Raw genomic sequence first — 25,958 nt, forward strand, 5'->3', positions numbered from 1 at the left:
CAGTAGACAAAATAACACTAAAATTCCTGAATTTCATATCTAATGTTATACGGTTTTATCTTGGTTAAAAATTTAGATGACCAAAGATAGTCTAAATGGATTAAGGGCATGAATAATAATAATTATATTTCTCTATTTTTGTATTTATTATTTAAAATAGGTTTAAAAAAAATTTGTTTGGTAATGTAATTTATTTTTCTGTTTGTGAGATAAATTTTAGCTTAAAAATAGATTTAAAATATATATGAGAAGTATAAATTTTTTTCTTTTTCTACAAAGTATAAATGATAAATAAAAACTATTTTCATTACTCATCCTCACTACTCGCCACCATTGTCCGCCATCTCTTGCAGCCATTGCCCACTTGCCACCCCACCAGTCGCCAGAGGAAGGTGTTTTAGAAGGTCCATCAAACGAATTTCTATTTTGAAAACAAAAATTTGATGTCACTTGAAAACACGTATTTTTGCTTAAAATTAGTTTAAGGAACAGAATTAGAAAAACTATTTTTAACTAGAAATAGGGTTTTAAAAAAAATGGTCATCACCCGTTCCCTAAAATATCCGAGCTAGCTTTTTACTTCTTTTTTGTCCAGGTGATCATAATGTAATTAACAGTGTTTGTTAAAATCCAAAATGATGTCTTTTAACACACAACACTATCATTTTGTTCAATTAGTATATTAAAAAGTAAAATAATTTAAATTCAATCACACTCCCAGGGAGTTAAACAGGGGCACCGACGCTAGCCTTTTTATTGCTAGCAAGGGATAGCTGCCCTCACCGAGCCACCAGCACGAGTCATTACAATCCCCACCTGATGGTGGCCACTGCAGGCCTTGCCACCATCGGGCGAGGTCCTTGTCCTCACCTAGATTTTAGCGAGGGCAACAATCATCATCGATGGCTCGTGTTAGGACCGACCACTCTTGTTAGCAATGAAGAGAGCGGGGTTGGATTGGGAATCCAATTTTGGATTCGGTATGGATAAAAGATCTTCATATGTTATACTATTCAATTCTCGACAATGAGTTGATTTGATAGCTCAGATATTGTTATTCATGATATTGATTCGATTCAATATCATCAAGGTGTAATTCATCCCATTAAATTTACAGGCGAAAAATTTATCATCTCTATGGGATTAAATCCCGAGTTATTGCCAAATAAAAAAAAATGAGATTATGGAAGTAAATATTCTCACATTTATTGCTACTGCACTCTTCATTCTAGTTCCTACTGCTTTTTTACTTACAATATACATAAAAATAGTCAGTCAAAGTGATTAATTTGAATCAAACTTAACTTCTTTTCTTAGTCAAATCATATTATTGCACAATCATAAAAATTATTGTATTCGTGAGAAAATCTCTAGTAGGTGTTAGTTGCAAAACATTGCATCAATATCTGCCGTGGTGCGCATTTAAGCATTAAGAATCACACATGTCTAGAATAAAAAAATAAAAAAAGGATGATGTGGATTATGAAGCATCTGATGTAGAATTCAAAGCAATTGTTTGTGTTTAGGGTTAAGCAATATTTGGACGGCACTGGTCGAGCCTTCGTCCACAGCGATGCCCTCATCCATAGATTTGGATGACGGCGACAGCGGCGGCGGCGGCGGCGGCGGCTCGAGTAGTCCGCCATGGACAACAGCTGATCCACATAACTAGCAACGGCGACTCAAGATCCTGACGACCATGGGCACAGCCTCCAAATCCAATATCAGGACGGGCAAGGGACGAGCCGCCGAGACGATCGGAGCGTAAGCATGCGGTAACAATGAGGTCGCTCGGGCACAGATCTGGCAACGGAGGACATCCATTGCCGGCTTCATCTTCCTCTGGCTACGACTTTCCTCAGTTCATCTTCGGCTTCGTCTTCCTCTGTTTCTGCTTCGTCCTCCTCTGTTTTTCCTGTCTGTTTTTCAGCTCGCGGCCGTACCAGCATTACCAGCCAAGGAAAAGCAAGGCTTCGTCCGTGGATGAGCTGCCTCGCCTGTCATGAACCAATGGCATCACCGACCAGCCGTTGTCATGGCTGCCTCTAGCTCTGGCTGCAAACCATAGCTCCAAATCTCCAATTTAGCCGATGACGGCTTTCATGGCCACGAGCCGGTGATCAGCTTCGATGCTGCAGCATCTCCACCGGTGACGACTGTGAGCTAAGGTCAAAAAAGCTCAGCAACTCCAATGAAGCAAAGAGAATTTCATCTCTGAACATAGCGTATTATCAACTTGGTTGATTTAATTCCACGTCAACGAACATGTGCCGATCTAATTGATGTGACTAAAATTCGCGGCCACATCAATAGCTTTGAAACCATTGAATATTTTCCCCACTAGCCTAACTCAATCACTCCATCCGCACGTGTGCCAACTCAACTTTCTAAAAATGAAATTTCAAGTTCAAAGACTAAGAAACAGCAATAAACCAATGATAAAACGTCCCTCAATTCCGAGGCAGAGCTAACAAGGCTATAAAATAAACCACTCCACATTGACAAATTCCCCTGAATTCTCAACTGTCAAAATTGCCTGAGCTAAAACTGCTTGCTTGACCGAAATTGATCAAACGGTAAAAACAACCTACGCCGCAAGAGAAGGTTTTGAGGCAGCTGACAGCCTAGATCTCTTCTTAGCCAAGCTCTCACTGCGGCGCTCGCGCTGCTCCTTCAACCTGGTAGCGAGAAGCTTCTGGTACTCAGCTGCCTCAGCCTTTGCCTTGGCAATTCTCTTCTTCTTGTCAGCGATTCTCGCGCGCTTCCTCTGTAATGTCAATGGTGTAACTAGCCTCTGGATCTTCGGAGCTTTACTGACCTTTTTCCCTGTCAGATGACAAGAAAAAGAAGAGCAGAAAAGAATCGAAGTCAGATCAGAGCCATTTAATAAGCCAACACGATAAGAAAATTAAGTTGAATGATGGATGGAAACCCTTACCAGCTTTAGTAGTGAAGGTCCTGCGATATGTATTGACATACTTCCGAACGTCATCCTCCTTCGACAGGTTAAAAAGTTTCCGGATCTTTGATGCCCTCTTTGGACCTCTCATTCTCGGCTTCTCAATGTCAGTCAAACCAGGCAGCTCACTTTCTCCTTTTTTCACAATGACCAAGTTCAGAACAGAGAGGTCTTGACTGACGATGCATCCTCGAACAGACTTCCTTCTCCTCTCTCCATTCCGCCTACCATATCCACGGAAGCAAGGTGTACCTGTCAGACAAATCAATTTTGCTTTTCAACTGGCACTTATATAAATTCCGGTCTCCTAATCAAGCTGTGCAACAAGTTTAGAATATAGATAGCTGACATAACTTCAGCTTATATGTAAGAATTGCCAAATTCATGTATTCGTGCACTTTGCAGAGTCGAACCTACCTCGATGAAGCAAGAGACGAACACGACCAGGAGTCAGCACTCCCTGCTTCATTGGAAACCCTTGTTTGTCACAGCCTCCCATTATCTTCAACACGTAGCCATTGAATTCCTGCCCCAAATTGAGGATAGTCAATAACAGAACTGATCAAAGAAATCGCCAAAAGCTCCATAGAACAATTGCAGACACATACCTCACCCAGAGCATCTCCACTGACTTCTTGTGAGATCCTCTTGTCGAAAAATGCCCGACTGCATGGAAAAGATCATAAAGAGTCATTACTGAACAACCCTTTTCTTTTGCTAGAGAGACAATTGGCCATTGGCCTCTACAAATAATGATATTTTTGAAGAAAAACAATAAAATAAGACTTAAGATTTAGGAGATACATTAAATTGTTATGATCCAATCCTTAAGTATGAAATGCAAGAGATACTGGTTTCGATACAATAAAATCTAGTGCCGCAGCATGGTCCCTCAGAACATGGGTAGCCAAATAAAACCAAATTGTACTCAAAATATCAGGAAAAAAAAAATCTCAGTTACCTATGCTTCCACATTCGCAACATGATAGACAACTCAGAAGTGTATCTACCATCTGCAACTTGCACTTTCTTTCCCTAGTTTAGAGTTAAATCAACAATAAGCGACTTTTCTCACCTAATTTGGAGTACCCCCAAAATACTCCCTAGTGATTACCCCATCCCACAATCTATCCCTAAAATCCATTCAGTATTCTAAAATTGCTAATTCCGGGAATTAGATCCTACAGTTTTGATATGCTGTTCTGGCCAACAAGATACATCACTCAGGTCACCAAAGAAAGATAGAGAGGCCATGAAAAATGAGCACCTAAAGGAATAAATATCAATTTTTGTGCTTCAGATACTTAAATGCGGAACCCGAATCAAATGTTGAAGACCATGTGAGCGGTCTTTCCATTCCTGTAAATCGTGTAATCACTTTATAAGCATGCTCACTCAAACCGATGTCGTAAGTAATTCCAATCAGAGAACAAACATTCATATCAGTCTCAACATTACACGAGCGAGAAGAGCAATAGTTCCATCTACGAATACACAGAACACTAGCAGTAGACGCCCAAACACAAGGAACTGAACAGGGGCCAACACCCACTTGATCAATTCAACAAACTAAGAGCTTTCAAAGCATTCCACATAAGAAAAGCCACAACCCATCAACAACATCCGACATTTTCACCCTCCATAAAAAGGGTTCGGCTTACAGTTTCTGGTCATCGTCGATCTCGAGCTTCTTCTGGCAACCGGTGGTTGGATTCGCTATGTTGAACTTCAGATTACAGATAGGGAAAACGCATCAGAAACCTCGAGTGAAAGCAAAACGGGAAGAGAGACGAGTGAACGAGAGTTGAGAGGTACGTACCTTCATGTTGATGTTGACGGTGAAGGACCGATCCGGAACAAGAAGAAACCGCTGTTCGCCGCTTGAGCAGAGTGGGGCTTTCCTTGGGGTTAAGGCGTTCGTCTGGGCTTATATACCAGGTGTAAGGCGGCAGTTCTCAGTGACAACTAGGATTAGCCAGTTTTCTTTCTTTTTTATTCCCTTTGTTGTTTGTAAAATTCCAAAAAATCCCCCACCCAAAAAAAAAAAAGTAAAACGCATTTTCATAAAACCTGTAAAACTCCATAGTAGGACTTTTCTCAAAATACCCCCGAAAAAATTACCATGTTCCAATGGATCCTTCCTGGCTCATTACTAATGATAAAACCTATCGTCCAACATGGGTTACCATCGAGAGGTATTCAAGGTACAGTAGGGCGAGGAGGTGACCTAGATGGTCGAGCATACTTTTGAAGCTTTAAGAGGTCTAAGCTTTTTTTTGGGTACCTTAAAACATTCTTACTAGTATTATGGGATAAATGGTATATTGAACTCTTAAACTGATGGGAAATATACAGTTATGGTTTGATGGGCTCATGTGTATAAGGCTCCATTCGTTCCTCATTTGGAATATCCACCAATCCAACATAGGAAAAGCAATGGAGCATTCTCTACCAAAACATTTCTCTCAATATTTACTTTATGTTGGTAAAATATGTCTTCGAAATGGGTTGAACAATGAAATCGGATCGAGTAAAACAACTCGACTTTGAGGCGTGATATCACTTTCTTTAATGATTTATTTGTCCCACAACGTTGCTAATGGTCACCGGCAAAAATCCTCCGAGGATACAACAAAGTCTCGGATGAGAATACTAAATACTTGATTCTAGTATTTCTCAGGGGTCTCTAAGAAACAATCGAAAATTTTGGCTCTTTGTTTTTTGAAAGAGGACTCGAAAATGACAACTATTTTTCTTTTCGAAATGACAAGTATATATATGAAACAATATTGCAACTCTTCGTGAAAATTGCGAACAAACACGTCTTTAGAAAATTGTTCGGATAAACTAATGCGACTCTTCGGAAAAAGTCGAAAAACGAACAATTGCAATCCTTCGGATAAATTAAAACCGAATAAGTAATTTTCCAAAGGTTGTCTTGAAAAGACACAAATAAAATTCGGAATAATTTTTTTTTTTAAATAGAATTTCGAATTTTCATTTATATTTCATTTCCGAAATTCTCAAATTAAAAGGCAACCTTTGAACTAAAATATAAAATAAAATAAAAAATAAATAAATAAAATAAAATAAAAAGCAAGGGATTAATGCTAATTAAACCGCAGGCGCGCAAAGTGCTAAGTGCGCCAAATAATCGCGCAATTATCCGCGCACGCGGGTATGGTGGGGTCTAGCCCCAGCTAATCACTCCTTTAACTACAAAAGGGAAATTCCTCATTAATAAACTAATCCTCCTGCTCCCACATTTTCTATGTGGGACAAAGTAAAAGGCACTCATTTTGTTTTAACAAACAAAATTCCAACACTTTCTGCAATCTAAGGTAGGCTAAGCGAGCGAGTGAGACAATTGACAAGGGGAAGGTTGGGCCTAGATGGCTCTAGTAAGGGGTGAATGAGTCAAAAGGAACATAAGTGGCGCATGATCACAATCTCAAGTGTCAATTGGAGATATAGGTGGTATCAAAATAAGTTATAGAGAAAGCGATTGGGAGAGCTTGTGGTACATATCGGCTAATTAAGATGCCGTGATTGGAGGTTACCACTATTGTCCATGTTGGAAACTGCTCAAAAAAAGGAGTCCGTGCAATTGATGAGGGAAAAGAAAGCCTATACAACTTGAACAAGGGGGGTAACAAGTCCAAAGGAGCCCACGTGTTACACGATTGCAATCTCAAGTGTCAACTTGTGACACTTGGAACAAGCTCATCCCACACAATAAATTTAGGGGTGAGCATCGGTCCAAAGTTAACCGTGGATCGGCCTAACTCTATTGATCTGGGTCTGATTCCTAGAAAGACTAGGTCGGTCTTTAATCCCAGGATCTATTGACTAATACTATGCGGGTTAGTCATCGATCTTGAGAGTTTAGAATCAGTTCAATCCAAACCAACCTTGACTGTATATAATATATAATATATATTTAACATATCATTTATGATTTTTTAAATATATTTTAAAAAAAAAAAAAACCCTAAATTAAATGGCGTCAACAGCATTAAATGGCTTCTCACAGCATCCTCCTCCAGTACTTGTTCTTTTCTATCTTTTTGTCCTCTTAGTTTTCAATTTGCCAAAATCAAAAGAAACAATTTCCCACTCACCGCTCAACTTCCCATCTTGTCATATATCTCTATGAGCGGTCTTAATCGTTTTTATGATTTATTGCTTTTAGCATATGTGAAATTTCTATTGTTATATTATCTTAATTTTTTTTTAAATGTGTTGATATTTATAGTCTAGCTGCACAATGCCACATTATCGATGGATATGTAATTTGAAATGGTAGGTTTGTCTTTTTAGGGAATACAAAAAATAAAATAAAAATCATCGATTGGTCTTGGGATGATCCTAGAATCGGACCAATCCTCGGCTCTAGGCTCAATAGAGTCTATCCTTATCCAAAAAATTGAGAACCAATATTGTGCAAATTGATCCTAAGATTAGGGGATGGACTAGCTTAACTCGGACCATGCTCACCCCTAAGTAAATTAGACAAGTTTATAATAACAGAACAATGACAACAAGATGGACCAAAGAGTTCACAACTTGTAAAGTTTGTGAATCATAGGCTTTGAGAGCTCTTAAACTCTAAGTTCCAACGTCCTAGAAATAAAACAACAATAAGTATTAATGAGCACTCAACATTTGTAGAAATTGAACTAAAACAATTATCGGAAAATCTCACCACATATATTTCTTCCATTTCAACTTGTAAACTCTATATATCGTTAGTCTCTGTGTAAACATAATCCATATCTAAAAAAAAATAAAAATAGATACACTCATTAGATATGAAAGAATTGCAAGATGAAATGATATGGATTTACCCAACTCAAAATTTTCCGCATTCTTGATGCACTCTTCAACATTAATCGACTAAAGAGCTGTTCTCAACCAATCTTGAGTGCAAATCAAAACTTCCATGACTCTATGAGTCAAAGAATTTCAAAAGCATCAAGCACATGACTAGTTATAAACATCCCACCCATCAAAGATAGGATTTTAAACTTTTGGCCGGCAATACTCCACCACATCAAAATGTCAAAATCATAAGCCTCTTCAAATTTAGCTTTGAGATATCAATTGAGCTTAGAAAGTTGCCCTTACAAACAAAATTTCTCCTCATTAAGAAAGTCTTCATATGACGGCTCTTACACATAGAAATTCGCACTACAATCTTCCTCTCCATTAAGCTCACCATCCAAACTTTTGTCACAAGAATTAGAATAAGATTTCTCATAATTTAAACAAACATTCCAATGAGAACTTCACCTTATTAAACATTTCATCAACTTTCGTAGTATCATCATAAATGCGTTTACAACGATATTTCACGTATTCATCTTTTTTCTAGGATTCAACATACACAATTAACACCATCATATTTACTTTTTAGAAACTCTTATATTATTTGTCAAACTTGGCTTTCATTTTTAACACCCATAACTCTCACCATAAGATCAAAAGCCTTCGTCATTTCTTTAAGATAATCATGCAAAGAAGCCATCCCCCAAAATAATCTTTCGAATTGATATACAAACTCTCATATATCTAGTTGGTGGCATCATAAAACTTCTTCAAAAATTTATAGAGAATAATGACATTTTCCCAGTCAACATTACTTAGAGTATCAGAGTTAAGCTTAGTTGAGAAATAAAGATTATCTTTATCCATTTTTTCAAAAGCTTTTCTTAGCTTTATAGCATCATCTAAATAAGGTAAGTGGAATTCCACCTAATGGAGATGTCAACACACACTAAACCCTTATAAGTGAATCTTGTACTCTCAATACAATCTCAAAATGTCTTAGCTCTCATAGAAAAACTCCTCACATATCTAATCACATTTTAAATAGATGCAATAAAATTGCATACCTTGGCCAACATCTTTCACAATCAAGTTCAACATATGAGTTGTATACCTTATTTATCAAACTTCACAATCTAAGATGAATAGTCTATCTCTTGAAAATTCTTCTTTCAGATAATCAATCGCAACTTCATTTGAATTAGCATTAACCATAGTGATTATTGACACAATTTTCTATGTTCCCCACTCGTATATGCATTTTTCAACCATTTTCCCATATCCATACCCTTGTAGCTAGGCATGACCACAAAATTGATAATTATTTTGTGAGATTTCTAGTTTTCTCAATAAAATGTTTAATGAGAAATAAATAGTTCAAATTTTGAATGAAATTCCATGTATTAGTCGTGAGTGTGATCGTAGTATTAAGTTTACTAAAATAAGCCTTCAAACTTCTTCTTTTTTTCACAAATATAATTTCATGAAATCTCTAACCACCGTAAATCACGAAATCTGACACACTTAACCCTTGTAAATAGTTGTTTATCAATTATAATCATCCAAACAAGCATTTCCCTATATTTCTCCTAATAAAACTTCTATGTTGATTGTTGGTAAAGGGTGCATTTGGTTTAACTTTCCCAATGAGCTTTTGTCCTTTAAAGCCCATTGAGAAAATGCTGAAGCATTTGACAAGCATTTTGAAGTAGCCTTCGGCCAAATGCTAGCCTTAGGAATATTGAAAGCCTAATGGTGCTCTCACCTAGTATTCCAAAGTAGAATTTGCGAAACATTGAAAACAAGATTAAAATATCTTTTTCCTTCCAAAATGATCCTCACCAATTCTTTAGTTTTCCAATTTTGTTCCTCATTATAACTATTTATCTTTTTCACATGAGGATAGCGACGAGGCCAGATCTAGTTGGTAAAGGGCAGGGTAGGGTTGCGCGACCCAGGCAACCTTCGCTAAAGATCACGCAACCTTAGACAACCGTCACTTGAGTCTCACAACCTCAAGGAACCCTCACCCGAGGTTAGGCAACGTTAGTTGACTACCACCGGAGCCAAATCTGGCTCACCAATGATTGTAGCCCTTCACTAGCTCCATTGAAGGGCTTGAGTTCTTTTTTAATAAAAAAAATATAAAAATATAGTCAAAAGCTCATTGCTAAAGTTTTTGTTTTTTTGCTAAACACTACTTTAACCCAAAATTTATTTTGCAAAGAGTTTTTACTAAAAACAATTTGCATTTCTCCAAAGGGCTTAGAGTTTCACCATTTGCATTATACTCAAAGCCCATTTGTGAAGTTGAATCAAAATCACACTAAGTCTCATCTACTCTTTGTGATTCAAACGATTTTTGTTTCTTATCTATATTTCGAAGATAGTTATTGCACTTTCTCAAGTGCTTCAATATATTTGAAGTATCATTATCAACATGGTATGAATACTTGGCCATACAATAATTGCTAAACACATCAACTTTACCATTTGTGTGAGTAATGCCTTTACGAAAATAAAGCCGAGCTACCAATTTTCGCTTACTAGGAGGACATGAACCAAATACCTTATTTGTTTTGGATGCATGTTCAAAGTCTTCGCCTCTTCCATGACCTAGTGATTTTGATTCCATTATTGACATTATTGCATCAAATGATTTCTCCACTTCCATTAACATGTTAATGAATCACCTGCTCAAATTAACCAACACTTCATCAACAGAGATCAACGCATATAAGTTTTACACAAAGAACAACACACATACACTTTACCCCACTATCAATTATCTCCGACCATCACTGAATATACATCATCACTCGTTGTCTACCACACATATGACCAGGACACTTCGTGCATAGACACAATTTAGAGAGAAAAGGAGACGAAATAGAGAAAAGAGAGAGGACAATAGGACAGAGCGTATAAACCCACAATTTAAATAACTTGATTCGAAGTTGGGAGATTTGCAAGTATAATATGCTTATTTTATATAGTAATCTTGACAGACCTTGACACAATGTGCATGTTATACCTAGCCCCACCACTTGTCTATTCATAGTGCAACCATTGGCCATAGCCATGGCTACTAGTGCACCTAATATAGAGATAAGCCATAAGCAAATTACTTGTCCAGTTCTCATCCCTTTAACCATGAATGCAAAGTCAAAAATCACATGACATTGTGGACTCACCGGTTCTTGGTGCCTAGGTCTAGAATAGTATAAAGAAGAAATAATGCCCACCTTGACTCTTCCTCATAATCCTCAATCTTCATTCAAGCCCTAACAAAAAAAAAAAAAATAGAGGATGAAGCCTCCTCCATGAGACACAAATTGAAAGTCGTAGCCATGAGTCAATCAAGAGCAAGACAAAGATTTAGAAATTTAGGGTTGTAGGGTTCTAATTTTTTTGAGCTTTTTGAGCTAACTAACCAAACAAACAAACAATTTCTAAATTTAGGGATTTAGAGAGTAGATTGAAGATAGGGGATTCGAACTGAAGGGAAATGGAGGTCGACTGACAATGAGAGAGGGAGGCGATGAATGGTCGGAGTCACGGCCATGAATCGATGGGAGTTGAGAGGCACGATCATGAGTTGAAAGACAAAGATGGAGATGGAAAAATCGATGTGAGACTAAAAGGGACACATTGAGACATGAGAGAGATTGATATGAGAATAACAACGGGTTTTAGATTCAAGGATTTGGGATTCTAATTTTTTAAATTAAAAATTAATGTATTATTATAATATTAGTCTGAATCTAATGGACAGGTGGGCGGTTCCACCCATGGAATCGAGAACAAGACTAGAACCCACTGGTTAAATTAGAATCTGGAATTGGACTGATTCCCTTTGGAATCACCGGTTCTAGGTTAGTCTGATGTAGTTCTAGGTTCCTTTGCACACCACTACTCATAGCCCATCAATGATGATAAAAACCACCATCTAGCACATGTATAGACCCCCCAGGGGGGGGGGTATTCGAGGTATAATAGGGTGAGGAAGTGGCTTAGACAATTAGGCATACTTTTGAAGCTTCTAGAGATTTAGGTTTATTTTGGATACTTAGAACATTTTTAGGGGTATCATGGGGTAGATGGTAGATTGAAAGATTGGATCTCTTAGACGGAGGGAAAATCTAAGATTATAATTTGATGGACTCATGTGCATAGGGTGCATTTGGTTTGGTATTTTGAAGGAGCTTTGGGGCCCTAGAGTCTCTCGACCAAATGTGAAAGGGCTTGTGACAATTTTTTTGGACAACATTGGGAAGTATACAATTGCATTTTTAAAGACCTTTGGTCCATGATAGGTATGGAGATACTTTGAAACACTGCATATTCAGAAAGCAAATATACCTTTTTCTTCCAATTTTACCCCATCTATACTTTCATAATTACGAAAATGTCCAAAAACATCTTAACCTTTTCAGCAAAAGCCTTAGCAGCTCGCGAGCAACTAGCGAACCACAAAAGAGTGGCCAATGAGCCGACGCCAACCCTACTTGAGGTCGCTCGATCTCAATCAATGTGGCCCAAGGTTGCACAACCCTAGGGGACCGTAGGCTTAGCTCACAAGACAAGAACCCAAGCTTCATCTAAAGGGTCTCTTGCAATTGACATGGGAAGTGCTAAGCCCTAACAACTCTAGTTGGGGTGAAACAAGTTAAAAGGAGCCCAAGCATCGCACAATCATAGTATCAAGTGTCAACAGATGATAGATGATACCAAATAAGTCACAAAGAGCATGATTGAGAGAGTTTGTGGTGTATATCAACTGGTCAAAAGGAAGTCGAAATTGGAGGTTACCATAATTGTTGGTGTTAGAGACAATGCTCAAGAAGGGTCAAGAGGGCTCTATTGAGGGATATCATCTCCTAAATTGAGGAGAATCTCACCAAGATGTTGTTAGTCATGGACAAATTGTAGAATGGATCAAGAATTTGAAGGAGTGGGTTGATGGGTCATAGAGATACTTTGCAATGAGTCATCCACCACTTTGGATCAAGTCATCAGCCCATTGCACAAGAGAGTTATGCTCTTGAGTTCATTATGGAAGACCTTTGAAAGGACTTAGGGACAATCAAAGAAAAGCTCGAGGGTTGCAAGACAACCATGTTCAGTGGGATAGTTACCACGATGCTTAGTCAAAGGGTGGCCGTTGTGAAGTCGAGGGAGTTCAAGGGTGATCGGTCTGCCAAGGAGGTTAACAACTTCATCTATGTTATCGAACAATACTTCGATGCCTTGGTGATCAAAGACGATAAAGCTAAGGCATTGACTATTGCCATGTATTTAGCTCATGCTTTTGGTGGTGGCAACGTAAACGATGAGAGGCAAGGTGCCTAATGCCAATAGGTCACTCTCACGCCCTCATATCGGCCTCAATTTAGGGCCACCGACTTCATACGTGATCCCCACCACATATTTGTTGAGGTTGGCATCGATGAAGATGTTGAGAAGCTACTCTATGATTATACTCTTAACATCACAAACCCCGTGGACCTAAGGGAGGGAGTTAGGGTTGGAGGAGCCAAAGAACACCAAGTTCAGCGAAGACTACAATATCATTGCTTGCTAGAGCTAAAGAAGTAATAGAAGATGATGTTGGTGAAGAAGATAACAAAGTGAAAATTTGTTTGTCAACGATGTCCCTAATTATCACTTGGAGAATGTCACATGAGTCATAAGTATTTGTTGATTGATGAAGATTTGGCTAGCTAATGAGTATAAGCCTCATTTGGAACTAAGTTTGACACTTTATGATTTTATTTAAGACAAGATTCACTCTAAACTCTCATTTAATAAAATTGCACCACTTCAATCCTTTGATATGGACACGTTAATGGTATGTAAATTTTTCCCTTTGTTAATTCTCAAGGCATTTAAATTTTTGGCTTGAAAGTCAATAGTAACCTTTTTCTTAGTAAGTCAAAACAAACAAAAGCATAAATTTAAAATCTAAGAAAGCCTTAAGAAGTCAACCGAATTATAGATCGGATGAAAATAGTATAGTAGAAAATAGCATAATGGATACATAGCTTTCAAGCATGTAAAACCTTTTTTTAAAGGTTTTATTGCCTCGCTAAGACACCCAAAAATACAACCAAACCTTCAAAATACTCTCCTCATAAAATTGAGAAAATTATTCAAAAAATCTTTAATTTATTGCACTTTTGTCAATTCAATCTTAAATTTTTCAATTTTGCCAATTAGATCATAAATATTATTTTTTATCAATTAAATCATCCGATCAATTTTGGCTAAAAATAATTTATATGAACATTAGTCATGTTATGTGATACACTAACATGACTCAAAAGCCTGGTCCACGGAGGCTAGCTTAATACCCTAGTGCTAGTTGATTAGGTCACTAGAGACCATGTTTAAGTACCCAACTCTTCACCAAGATATTGGCGCCAAGGCTTAGGATCCTAGTTCGATGCCCAAGCCTATGCCCATCAAAGCCAAGCCCAAGTCCACAAAGGCTTGGCTTAGGAACCCCATGCTAATCTGTAATGGCCATACTTGAGTACTTGATTCCAATGGCCAAGTCAGTAATGCTGGGCTCAAGTACACTTGGGCTGGGTTTGGGATCTAATGTCCATGCCCGAGTCCATGACATTAATTGTCGATGCCCGATCTCGTGCTCAAGTCATTGGCTCCCATGCATGGTTCCTCGACAATCGGTACCAAATCCGTAAAGGCTAAGCTGAGTCCCTTAGGTCAGGCTCAAGTCCCAATGCTAGCTCTTAGATCCTCGCTTTCTATGTCCACGTCACCAAGATCCGAATTCGAATACATCAAAGACCAGGCCCAAGTTTCCAGAATATACCCTGGTCTCCACTTGCTGAGCTCGAGAAACCATTCACTGATCGCCGCTTGTTGGACTCCAGAAACCATCAGTTGCTGCGACCAGGACCCCAAATCACGAGAATCTCTTAAGCCCAAGTCTCCAGAATATGGCTTTTCAAGAAGATAAGAAGTCAAAATTTCTTTCTTAAACCACGGAAAATAGGGGAAGAAGATTTTTTCAAAAGCCACCGACGTATCGCGCCGCCCGGCGCACCTTTGAAAACCAGTTCCATCATACCCTCGAGGACTTATCGCTTCCTTCCTTTCTTCGGCCAGTCAAACAAAGTCACATATCAAATACGACACGGAACGTTCCGAATAGAATCCTTGGGTGGAATTATTTGTTATGGACCCAGAAATTGTAGTTGAAGCCTTCTTTGGGGTTAGAACAAAGTCGATCGATTTCATTCCCACTAGCTCCTTAGCAATTATATCAATCAAAACATACAAAGATGTTTCATCAAGCATACCACGATCCAAATATGCACATCTCGTGCAAAACATAACTAACAAATAGTAAGGCACATTAAACATAAAGTCAACATACGCAAATCCCACAAGAAATAGGAAAAGCACGGTCATACGCAAATGTAATGTCAAATTAGGCCGGCCACTATTACACAAACCCATTTACCCCAGGCAACATCATTGTCTTTGCCCTTTTGAATCCGCTAAAAAAGAACAAACTACGATCCTGCCTATATCATATCTGAAAAGTCCTAGAAGTCCAACTTAACAAGCAAAGAACAAAAGAAACACCACCGAAACACCACCGCCAAGATTCAATTTCTTCCTCCCATTTCAGGAGAAACAGCCTAGGCACGCTCGCCCCGGATTCTTCGTGCGAGCTGAATATCCTTGGGCATGATGGTCACGCGCTTGGCGTGGATGGCGCAGAGGTTGGTGTCCTCAAACAGTCCCACGAGGTAAGCCTCAGCCGCCTCCTGAAGGGCCAGCACTGCGTGGCTCTGGAAACGCAGATCAGTCTGCAGCCAAGAATAAGCAAACACCACAAATTCAGTTTCCATGAGCAAGGAACTCTCCCATGTGATTTATTTGTAACAATCAAATGGGGGTAAGAGACATCACCTTAAAGTCCTGGGCAATTTCACGGACAAGCCTCTGGAATGGGAGCTTCCTGATCAAAAGCTCAGTGCTCTTCTGGTACTTACGGATTTCACTGCAAGATTAAATTGGATGGTCAATCGTAAGAAACAGAAATCATTGGTTAAAGAACACAGGCGGTCAAGGAAACGGCTTATCTTACCGAAGAGCAACAGTACCAGGGCGGTAACGGTGAGGCTTCTTCACTCCACCGGTGGTAGGGGCAGACTTACGGGCAGCCTACAAGTACAGGAACACCTCATCATGTCAAAGGTCACATTACCCCCAAAAACACAATCCCCACAGAAATTGCAGTAATCAAAACATCATCACACAGAAATCGACAAACCTTGGTAGCGAGTTGCTTCCTCGGGGCCTTCCCTCCAGTTGACTTACGAGCGGTTTGCTTGGTACGGGCCATCTGTTGGACATCACAACGTTATACTCCAGCATAAAATTCAGACAATCGTCACATCACACACAATTGGTAACCCAGCACTTGACAACCCTTACACGCTTCAATCCGTCCCATATCTCAGCTAACGTAACAATATGTACCCAAACGACCGCAGAAATCACACCAGGAAAAGAAACCACACGTCCATCCCTAGCCCAAGCCCCTAAATCTTCTCAAACAACGAAGCGCGAAACATCGTCCGCAGACCAATTGCCTAACCCAAACCCTAAATTTCCCAGATCGTCGCCTCCGACTACGATTTCAGAACCACCATTAAACTAACAAGCGCAGAATCTACCTAACCGAGAGAGAGCGAAAATCAGGCCACAGGCAAAACCCTAGAATTCGAAGGAAAGCCCCATGGCGATGATTCCAACTACCACGGCATGCGCGATCGAAGCGCGAACAGGAAGAGGCGCACGAGATCACGACAGCTACAATTCTACCTCGTCATCGACAAAATCAAAAGGAAGAAAATCGCACGACACTTGCCTCTCTCGATTTTCTTCTTCTTGTTCTTCTCCTCCGTGCCTCTCTCCCCTTCTTCTTCCGCTCCTTCAAATGCTATGCCAAAAATCCTCTAAGAAGTCGCGGTTGGTTCCTATTTATAGGGGCGGGGGTGGGGGGGCGATGCGGGACGATCCGACGGGCGAGGACCGCGATCCTTGTGCTTCTTTGGGCGACGGATCGTACGGTGGAGAGGCGCCCGGTTTGTGTTTTCTCGCCCCCGGATGGACGGCGGACAACAGGAGGAGGGGGCCAGGAGCGCTTTGCCACGGATCGCGGGGCCTGCGTGGCGCGAGGTGATTGGGCGGGGCGGCCGCGGTTTGACTCGGGCCCCGAAGCCGTAACCTTGGGAAGGGAATCGGAGGTAATATTCCTCCGCGTGGGCGATGAGGATCGAAGGGAAAAACCGGCCCGGTCTCCCGGAAATTACACGGAAAGACGTTAACGTGGACTTTCCACCAACTTTTTCTTTTTTTCTTTTCCTTTTTTTTTTTTTGTTTTTTTTAAGGTACTAAGGATGATGTTAGGTGTCAATTCTGACTTTCACCTTTTTTGTTTTTAATCATGCTTTAACCCTTGCTTGATTGTAATATGTAAATTTTTTTTTGAAATATTCAAATGTGAAATGGGCAGAAACATACATGATATTTTGATAAGTTTTTTGAAATTTAGAATTGACTTTTCTTCCTTACATTTGGAGAAACGAACTCTCACCTTCCATAAAGACCCCACTCATCAACTTTTTTGCTAGTACATGTTGGTCGTGACTTTCTCAATTAGGAAATAAAAATAATATTTAAGTTGCGAAAAATCGTGGAGGCTGCATATAATTTTGTATGTTGATCTTGATATTTTGAAAGATTTCGAGTGCTTCAAGTTAAAATTAGAATAGACTTTTTGGAGTTCTTTTCTAAATTTATCCTTGACTTTGATTTATTTATTTATTTATTTTTGATGACCCAAAGCATCCCATACAGCCGGCGAGGTAAATCCGGGGTGACGCTAACCCATCACCTCGATTACACTTAGCGCCTCCACTAGGTTTCGAACCCCTCACCTTTAGGGAAGGATCAACGAAATATTTATCCAGTGGAGCTATTACGGCCGGTGGTCTTGATTTTGATTTTTAATTGCAAAAAAGACAATTTTTTAGACAATCAATTAATCAAACCTAGTTCCCTCTTATGCATATCGGTGAAAAATTAAACGAGAAAGAAATCTACGTTACTCCTTGATCTCCGGAAATCTCTATTTCTCCGTGGTTTAGATTCAGTTTGTGTGTTAGATTTAGAACAATTATAACTTTATTATAACTTAATTTGATGGTGCGGTAATCGTAATCTCGTTAAAAAATGAGAAATAATTATACCTTACACTAAACATTTGGATCACTTGTGGAACACGTATGATAACTCTAGGAGGTAGCGAAGTTAGTTGTCCATTCCCAGCATATTCATTAATTAAAAAAAGGGTACTTAACAATTTTCTTATAAGATTACAGTTTCTTGAAACACGAGAGATTTATTTTTAAGAGATAATGACAATTATAGTAGATGCCTAAAATTTGTAGCTGAACTAATACTTACTTCCTAAAACTTTTAATTTATGCATTTAAATCATAAAACTTATCATTATCCTTTATGTTAGTCTTTTTTTTTAGTGGTGGCCCCCTTTTTAACGGATGCAAAACCTCTGTGGTAACTTTTTTCTTTAACCTTTCGCACAAGTGGCACTTGGCTTGGAGCCAGACAAACGGAATGTTAGATAAAAAATAAAAAGACTACATTTATAAATAAAAAAAAATGTGAAAAATAGAGAGAAATTACTGAATGTAAGAAAAAGAAAAGAAAATGGTAACTCAATATCTACGGTCATGTTTGCGTCATAAACACACCAGGAAGGTATTTGACATGAACGATCAAGTACATTTTTTTTGGTAATTTCTTTCTTTATAATTGATGTCGAATCACACGATGGTTACTTTTTTCTCGACCACACGATAGTTACTTGAATCATAAAATATTTTGTTTTTCCTGGACACGTGTATTTACATGTTAGGTAGGCAAGAGAATACGGTCCACCTCATCATTTTTATTAAGACACCAAAATTTGGTGCCAAAAGTACGTGAAAACTCCCTCATTGCACCAAGTCCCTGCCGGAAAAATGTCCGGTACGAAACCACAGACAACTAAATTTTGCTCTCACGAAACACGTATTGTTCAGCATACCAGCAAAACGAGCAAATTAATCAAGAAGTCATCCTCGTTCATGGAGGAGAAAATTCTCAGTATCGGGTCGTCTCCCACAAGTCGAAGATCGCAATGTTCGCCCATCGCAGGGCAATCAAAAGCTGGTATGCCAATGGACTCAATGAGAGAGAGAGATCAGTTTCTGTAAGTTCAGTCAGTGACTATAATTCTCCAATCAAAGAATACACAATTTACACCTCTACCATCATGGAGCAACTACTCCCTTTTGTTCATCACAAAAGCCCTAAAACCAAGGTACACAAATCAATCTCATTCTGCCTCCTGCTTCTTTTCCTTTTTCCATAGTAATGTGAAACGAATTAGTAAAGTACACTATTGAAACCCACTCAAGCAAATACAGCAGACCACAAAAATTACAATGCTCAAATGGATCAAAGAACAAATAAAACTAAGCTTGGTTTACAACCTCTTCTTCTCTAGCGATTTATACCTCTACCGCTCCCAGAAGGCAGCTCACCTGATAGGACTTGTGCGGGAATCTCACTGTGCTGCTCAGTATTTACGGTCATGTCTGCATGCTGGTTTATACATCGGCAAAGTGAAAGTGTTCACCAACCTGGAGGTGATTTGCGATCCGAACCACAGCAGAATGCACAATGTCGGATGTCGGAGAGAGTGACTCGGGCAAACAGGGCAGGCAAACCGGCAGATACTGTTCCTTGTTTCCTGGTGGACAAAAGAAGAAAAGCACAGACCGGCAGAACACGAATCTGCAGTACGTGACACCATTAGTTTGCTTGTCGTACTCGTCAGACATGCTTAAAGTCAAAGGCAGCAAAAGACCTCCTAAAGGCTAGAACAATCACAAGTTTAAGTTTCTGTGCGGCAGTTTCATCGTATTCATATAGACATTAAAGACTGATCAAAGGTACAATCAACCTTAAATAGCTCAATCAAAGGTAAATCGAACAGTTCCTCTCCTGGAAAATAACATGCGTACCTCAATATTAGGCGGCGGATAAACGGATCTGATAGAACTTGAGCCCAAACCAGATCCAGGTCAGCTGATGTACAAAGAGTTACTTCCCATCCAGAGAAGGCAGAGGCAAGTATGTTCTCTGCATCCTTATAAGCATCCTAACAAAAAAGAGCAATCAAGTAAGAAATTAAAACCATCAAGAGTTGACTAAATCTTCTCACCGGGGAAATGTGCAATACCTCATCGTGACTGGATGAAGAGAGACCTACTAATTGGCAAAATGCTAGAAGAGGAGCCGTCAAGAAAAAGGTAAATTGGCTGCCGCTCTCTCCTATATCAGCACCAGGCATTTTCTTGTTTGCAGACCTCAAAGGAGAAAGAAACAGGGCAGTGGTCTCTCCTCTCTCTGCACCATGAACAACCTGGAAAACAATCTCCAGCAAGTTAGAAGCATCAAAGCATCTAATGGACAAACATGTTCTAGCTTTGACCCTTCAAAGAGTTTTAAAAATGTTGCAAATTGCTGCAGCAAACATCTTCATTCATACATGGAAATCATAAAAGCATAGGTTAAATTAATTCACATTTTTCTGAAAATTCAGTTTAAACATATTTGACAGTGGGAATCACCCTCAGTTATACTTGCAGTTATCAACGTTCATAATTGGTTTCTCTCTTAAGAAAAGGCCTCGATTTCCCTAATCACTCAGCAGGTGCAGATGTCATCCTTCTTTGATGTGATTCCTGTTGAGATGTCATGTGTAACCAGGAGAAACCAAGATGATCTATTTCATCCTCGGTTAGAACAGAGGACAGTGGTAGAACAAGTAAGGAAAACCCAATTTTCATGAATCCAAAGTCTCATAGCTTGCAATTGAAGTCCTCGTCGAGTAGTATGCTGGACAATTAGATGGCACTGTGGCCATTTGGAACTTTTGGGTGTGCAATTTGTATGTCATTGTTTGTGGGGAACCAGAGGTCAATCATGTGCATGAATCAAGCTAGATGAGATAAGATTATGAGGAAAAACTGAACCACTTACTGTGACTGTAAAAGAGCGAAAGAAGTGACGACAAATAAAAGTAAGTAGAAGACATTGGAGTTCATCAAACATGGACAGCATCGTATTTTAACAGCAGAACAACAGTGACTAACCCTACAGATGCACAAGTTTTGACAAACCTGCCTTGAATGTATGGCTGCTGTCGCTATCAATGATCAAAAAAAGGGGTTTCCTGGTGAAAGGAATTATATCGGCAGGGTAGAGATTGAACGAACCTGAAAATTTAAAAAAGAAAACAAATTATGAGAGCAAAAAATTGATCTCATTGCAAAAGCTCAGAGATATTGATGAACATGCAAACTTCAATGTCCGTATCTCATGCTCCGAAGAAGTAGTATCCAGTTTAGATACCTACCCATGGTTCCTCTTGGTGCTAAGCACAAACAACCCTCACAAAAGTCATTTGACACGTTCTTCTCATCGACAGAAGATTCAGATGTGGAGGAACTTTGTTCGCGAGAAAATTCACCAAAGAATTTGGTTCTAGAGAACTTCGCCGAAAGCTTGGAGTTCTCCACCTGTGAAATATTATGATGGCTCGTCCTGCCTGTGCATGGTCATTCAGTCACTGAGTTATTAATGCCAAGACATGATAAGCAGCACTATGCTATCAGCAACCATTTTATATTAAATTTAACCTGGAGCTGAAAGATATATCAGCATCATAGTATCCGACCGGAGCTCCTCACAGATTGTAGCAATAACCTACACCAAGATCAAATCATTAAGCATCGTCTTCATTTGTTCAAATATACGTAGACAAATGTCACCTTTTCAAGCACTTTCTAAATGGTTTATCTTTCCTAACCACCAGAAAAGCATTAGCTGAACAAAAAGCCAATTTGTGTGATTGTGATCATGCTAAGCCATAAGTACTAGCAATGTAGAACCATGATTTACCTTGAGTTTTGAATTACAGCATGTTAATCATTTATTGCTTAAAAAGGTCCTATAGCTACATACAAAGGATAAACTTTCAATCAAGAAGCCTCTAACTATGCAGACAAGCTGATCTAATCCCTTCAAATAATTCCTTCAAATTAGCATTCGAGATTTCTGAAGCAGAGGTGATCAAGCAAGGTAATTTCCGTGGTCAAACCCAAGCAATGCAATGACTACTGCAAAGTAAATGCATCAGATCAAAAATATGAAAAGGTGGACCCAGAACTTACTGCAATCAATTGCGTAACTGATGGACGGTATAGAACAGTCTTCCTTGGATTGCGCGGCAAGGAAGAATCAGTCAAATCCATGCCTAAGTTTATGTCAATAATCCCAGAGGCTCCAGAATGATCTATAGTGGAACCATTCTCATTTGATTGGACAGGCTGTTTTTGGTAGAATAATCCACTCGGCTCCCACTCCAGACACTGCATCATTCTATAAGTATCCAATGTAAGCTCCGCAAATTTGACCTGAATGTGAGAGTACATTACAAGGTTAGAGTAATAAACAACCTGTTACATGGCTAAGCAAGCCCACATCAACAAAAACTTTAAGTCACACTTAAGGTTACCTCATTCCGGTGGTAGCTTGTCAGCACCACATCTTGAAATTTTAAGATTCTTTTTGCATGAAATCGAGTTACATGAGGAAGAGACTTTGGGTGGGTATCATGGACAGTACAGTAACGTAAGGGCCGGACTTTCATGAAGGCACTTTCTACTTTCATGAAGCGAATAATTTCCTGCACCACTATATTCCATTCTTTGAAGCTAGTTTCCTGAAAAGTAATAATCAGAATGTAAGACATTGGGCCACATTCCAATGAATTCCATATCTCGAGTCACATATGGTAGATTGACAACTGTGTTGTCTGCTACTCACGCAGTACGATGCAGAAAGACGCCAATAACAATGTATGAAACCAAGCAAGATCAAGAAGCATAGGACGAGCTTGAGTATGAAAAAGCTTAGGAACCACAGAGCAGAAGATAAAATAGAGAGGCACAACGATAATGTCAAGACATCTGTCACAGGGCGCTCTTCTGAATCATTTTGATGGCAATTCAGGCATATCTGTTAATGTTCAAAATTTGAAAAGAACATGCCTCAAAACCCAGATTGCAGTTGAGTCAGACCAAGTTTAGAGTTGCTGCTGTTTTCCAATGATGAAATGGTTGTTATGTGTAAAGTTCAAAGGGACCACTGATAAACATCCAGCTAAAGACAATGTTGGCTTTCGACTACATATGTGCATAAAAGTCAAGGATCACAACGAAGGTTAAAGCCTGTCATTGTCTCCATACAACTACCCATACAAAGGTACCAAACGCTGCAACGTCAATAATGTTGCTGGTAACTTACATACGACATTGCAACTAATTCTAGAAAGGAACAAACTTGTACATATTGTATGAAGATACTCCCTAAATGCACGCTTGCAATGCAAGCTTCATCAAATTCAATGCAGATACAAAAACGAGCCCTGAAAATTGATGCCCAACCTACAGATTGCTAATAAAAGAAATTGTACTCCCAAGTAAAAGAACTGCTGGGTCTCCACTACCATGCTTCCAGTTTTCAAATGCCCCAGTGGAGAGGGCAAATCATCGAATCAAGAGAAGGTATGCGATCCTAACTATTTCTGATAAATTTCGGCAGAAAACAGCTTTAACCAATAAAAAATGAACTCGCCATAAATAATTCACTCTCGCTTTCAAGCGCGAACATGGCCCTACAGGGCTCTTGCCCTCCCAAATCATGTCACTGTCCAGTCACAAGTCAATAGAACGAGAGCAGAACGAGCACGAATTCATCGTTCTCCGAATATAATATCTCTAATTCTCCATCCGGGTCGCGAATTCGTGCTCAATTCCCCCCCTTTCCAGCACCAAACACAGCATATCGAATCAGGAGAGAGAAAGAAAGATGGTATTTTGCTGATTCCGCCGCGAAGAGAGTGAACTCAATTACCCGGAAATTGGCCCTGCAGTCGTCGAGGACGGCCCCGAACCGCTCCACGAGGCGCTTCACCGTGTCGGTCCGGTCCAGGATCAGGGCGACCAGCAGGAACCGGGCGTAGAACCGGAGCTCCTTGGCCCTCACCCCGAGATCCCGCACCGCCTGGGCGCCCTCGAAGTAGCGCCGGCTCAGGATCGCCTCGTAGAACACGTAGGCCTCCACCAGGAACCGCAGCTCGCTGCTCCGCATGTACTGCCCGAAGTAGAGCTGCCCGATCCGGCTGGCGACCTCCCCGATCTCCCACCGGTTCAGCCCCGCCGCCACCAGCTCCGCGCGGTGCTCCTGCTGGTACTTCCAGAGGCGCATGTAGGACTTGAACACCTTCGGGAAGTAGTGGCCCAGCCCCCGCTCGTGCGGCGGCAGGTCCCGCACGCGCCCGAACTTCCGGTCGGCGCCCTCCACCAGCGCCCGGAACGTCTTCCACACGACGTCCTTCTCCGACATGGCGGCGCCCGCCCGGGCCGTGGCCCCCGCGCGCGCGGGGCTCCTCTTCAGTTGCCGGAGGGCGGCGGCGGAGGGGAGGGAATGCGGCGGCGGGGTTGGAGTCGGTGGCGGCGGCGGGGGCGTGGCGGTGCGGGTGGGGGCGGCGCGTGGGTGAGTTGGCATCTGCGTGATTGTGCGTGCTTTTGTTGTGCGTGAGGGGAGGGGCGGGGGAGAGATTTTAGGTGGAGAGTAGGTGCGGATTTTATGTCGTGGAGAAAGAGGGGAGAATATTTAATTATTATTATTATTATTGTTGTTCTTGTTACATGGCAGTGGCGGCGAGGGGTACTGAAGTGGAGAGGAGTGAGATTCTCTTTGGCCAAGCAGGGCAAAAAAAAAAAAAAAAAAATTGACTCGAGTAATTTTTCATCCTCAAAATTTCTAATTATAATATAAAACCAAGTTAATTGATGCGCATGATAAAATTTTTATGTCTCATTTTAGGATGATTTGGAATAGAAATTTGTTTGGTAACGTAATTTGATTTTTTTATTTAAGGACAAATTTTACATTACATAAATAAATTTGAAGAAGAAATCGAAGTTAAAATTTTTAACTTCTTAATTTTGAAATAGAAATTGAGAAATCAATTTATAACTGAAATCAATTTACGTGCCCGAGAAATTTTATCATGCACACCCTATTTCGACTCTATTTGTCCCAAAAAAAAAAGGGACTCGAGATACATTTGCTTAAAAAACAATCACTCGCGCTACTTGCAAAAATTAATGCACAAAACATGTATTTGCCGTTCACAAAAATAATTAGATATAGACGCAAAAACTTCTTTCATTGGAACCACCCACCTGCAGGTGGTTGTTTGGCTTTGGGCTCTCTCCTCCGAACTCTCTCCCCCTCCCGAAGAGGAGGGGTTCGAATCCCCAGTGCGTCGTAGGGTGACTTGCCGGCCATTTGGCGTGAGTGTGGTGGCTAGCTTGCGTGGTTCTTCCCATTTGTCGGCTTTCGAGGTTTTGGGTCACAAAAAAAAAAAAAAACTCCTTTCATTGGAAAGTTATTTTTAGTAATATAAATGATCATTTTTTTAGGAAAATATTTTCGTAATTATTTTAACTTTTTGCAAAACAAATGGAGCGCTGCTTTACTAGGATGGTCGTCTTCGGATTTTTCCACGTATCGACTATCCGACGGTGAATATGTGACTTATTCTTTACACCGTCGGTAGACCTAAATGTAGCAAATATGCCTACTTTCAAATGCATAGCGAAGACAATTGCGTGTACCTTCGATTTTGACATTTCTTTATTTCGCTTTCGTAAGGGACGTGTTTGCAACTAGGGCTCGCTACTCTCCCCTTTTCAATTTTGATCAATTTAGTTTACCATCGCATATATTCTATTATATATAATTAAAGCTAAAGTTCAAGATATACTTGCTTTTGTGCCCGCCACGTGGTATGTCAATTTACCTCTATAATTGCCACATGACGTAATACATGGGATGAAAGTAGAAGGTATTCAATTCTTTCCAAATCATTATTTACCTCCCTAATTATATATTTCAACGTTTTAACCTTAAGCCAAATTCC

General features: G+C 40.0%; 3 protein-coding genes across 4 annotated transcripts; all 3 read right to left on the bottom strand.

Moving 5' to 3' along the window:
* Window positions 1-2,370: 2,370 nt before the first annotated feature.
* LOC104418317 (40S ribosomal protein S6) lies at window positions 2,371-4,920 on the bottom strand. The gene is made up of 6 exons (XM_018862201.2): window positions 4,779-4,920; window positions 4,621-4,685; window positions 3,568-3,625; window positions 3,377-3,485; window positions 2,939-3,211; window positions 2,371-2,826 (listed from the first exon to the last, which is right to left on the bottom strand). Exons 1-6 carry the CDS (start codon window positions 4,782-4,784, stop codon window positions 2,588-2,590), a joined length of 750 nt encoding a protein of 249 aa, XP_018717746.2. The 5' UTR covers window positions 4,785-4,920; the 3' UTR covers window positions 2,371-2,587.
* A 10,205-nt stretch (window positions 4,921-15,125) lies between these two features.
* LOC104418318 (histone H3.3) lies at window positions 15,126-16,839 on the bottom strand. The gene is made up of 5 exons (XM_010029626.3): window positions 16,698-16,839; window positions 16,098-16,169; window positions 15,912-15,988; window positions 15,734-15,824; window positions 15,126-15,630 (listed from the first exon to the last, which is right to left on the bottom strand). Exons 2-5 carry the CDS (start codon window positions 16,167-16,169, stop codon window positions 15,460-15,462), a joined length of 411 nt encoding a protein of 136 aa, XP_010027928.1. The 5' UTR covers window positions 16,698-16,839; the 3' UTR covers window positions 15,126-15,459.
* A 2,262-nt stretch (window positions 16,840-19,101) lies between these two features.
* Window positions 19,102-24,566, bottom strand: LOC104418319 (protein SCAI homolog). 2 transcript variants are annotated; one of them, XR_720635.3, is made up of 9 exons: window positions 23,882-24,566; window positions 22,482-22,688; window positions 22,138-22,380; window positions 21,604-21,670; window positions 21,321-21,512; window positions 21,085-21,180; window positions 20,142-20,324; window positions 19,924-20,060; window positions 19,102-19,693 (listed from the first exon to the last, which is right to left on the bottom strand). XR_720635.3 is itself a non-coding variant. In XM_010029627.3 (9 exons), the coding sequence occupies exons 1-9, from the start codon at window positions 24,533-24,535 to the stop codon at window positions 19,507-19,509; spliced, it is 1,962 nt and encodes a 653-aa protein (XP_010027929.2). In that variant the 5' UTR covers window positions 24,536-24,559; the 3' UTR covers window positions 19,102-19,506. The 2 variants fall into 2 exon arrangements, 1 of the variants encoding a protein (XP_010027929.2); XM_010029627.3 differs by having other exon boundaries at window positions 21,089-21,180; window positions 23,882-24,559.
* Between the last annotated feature and the right edge of the window lie 1,392 nt (window positions 24,567-25,958).

Source organism: Eucalyptus grandis, chromosome 9 (genome assembly GCF_016545825.1).
Source record: "Eucalyptus grandis isolate ANBG69807.140 chromosome 9, ASM1654582v1, whole genome shotgun sequence".
NCBI classification, from domain to species: Eukaryota; Viridiplantae; Streptophyta; class Magnoliopsida; order Myrtales; family Myrtaceae; genus Eucalyptus; species Eucalyptus grandis.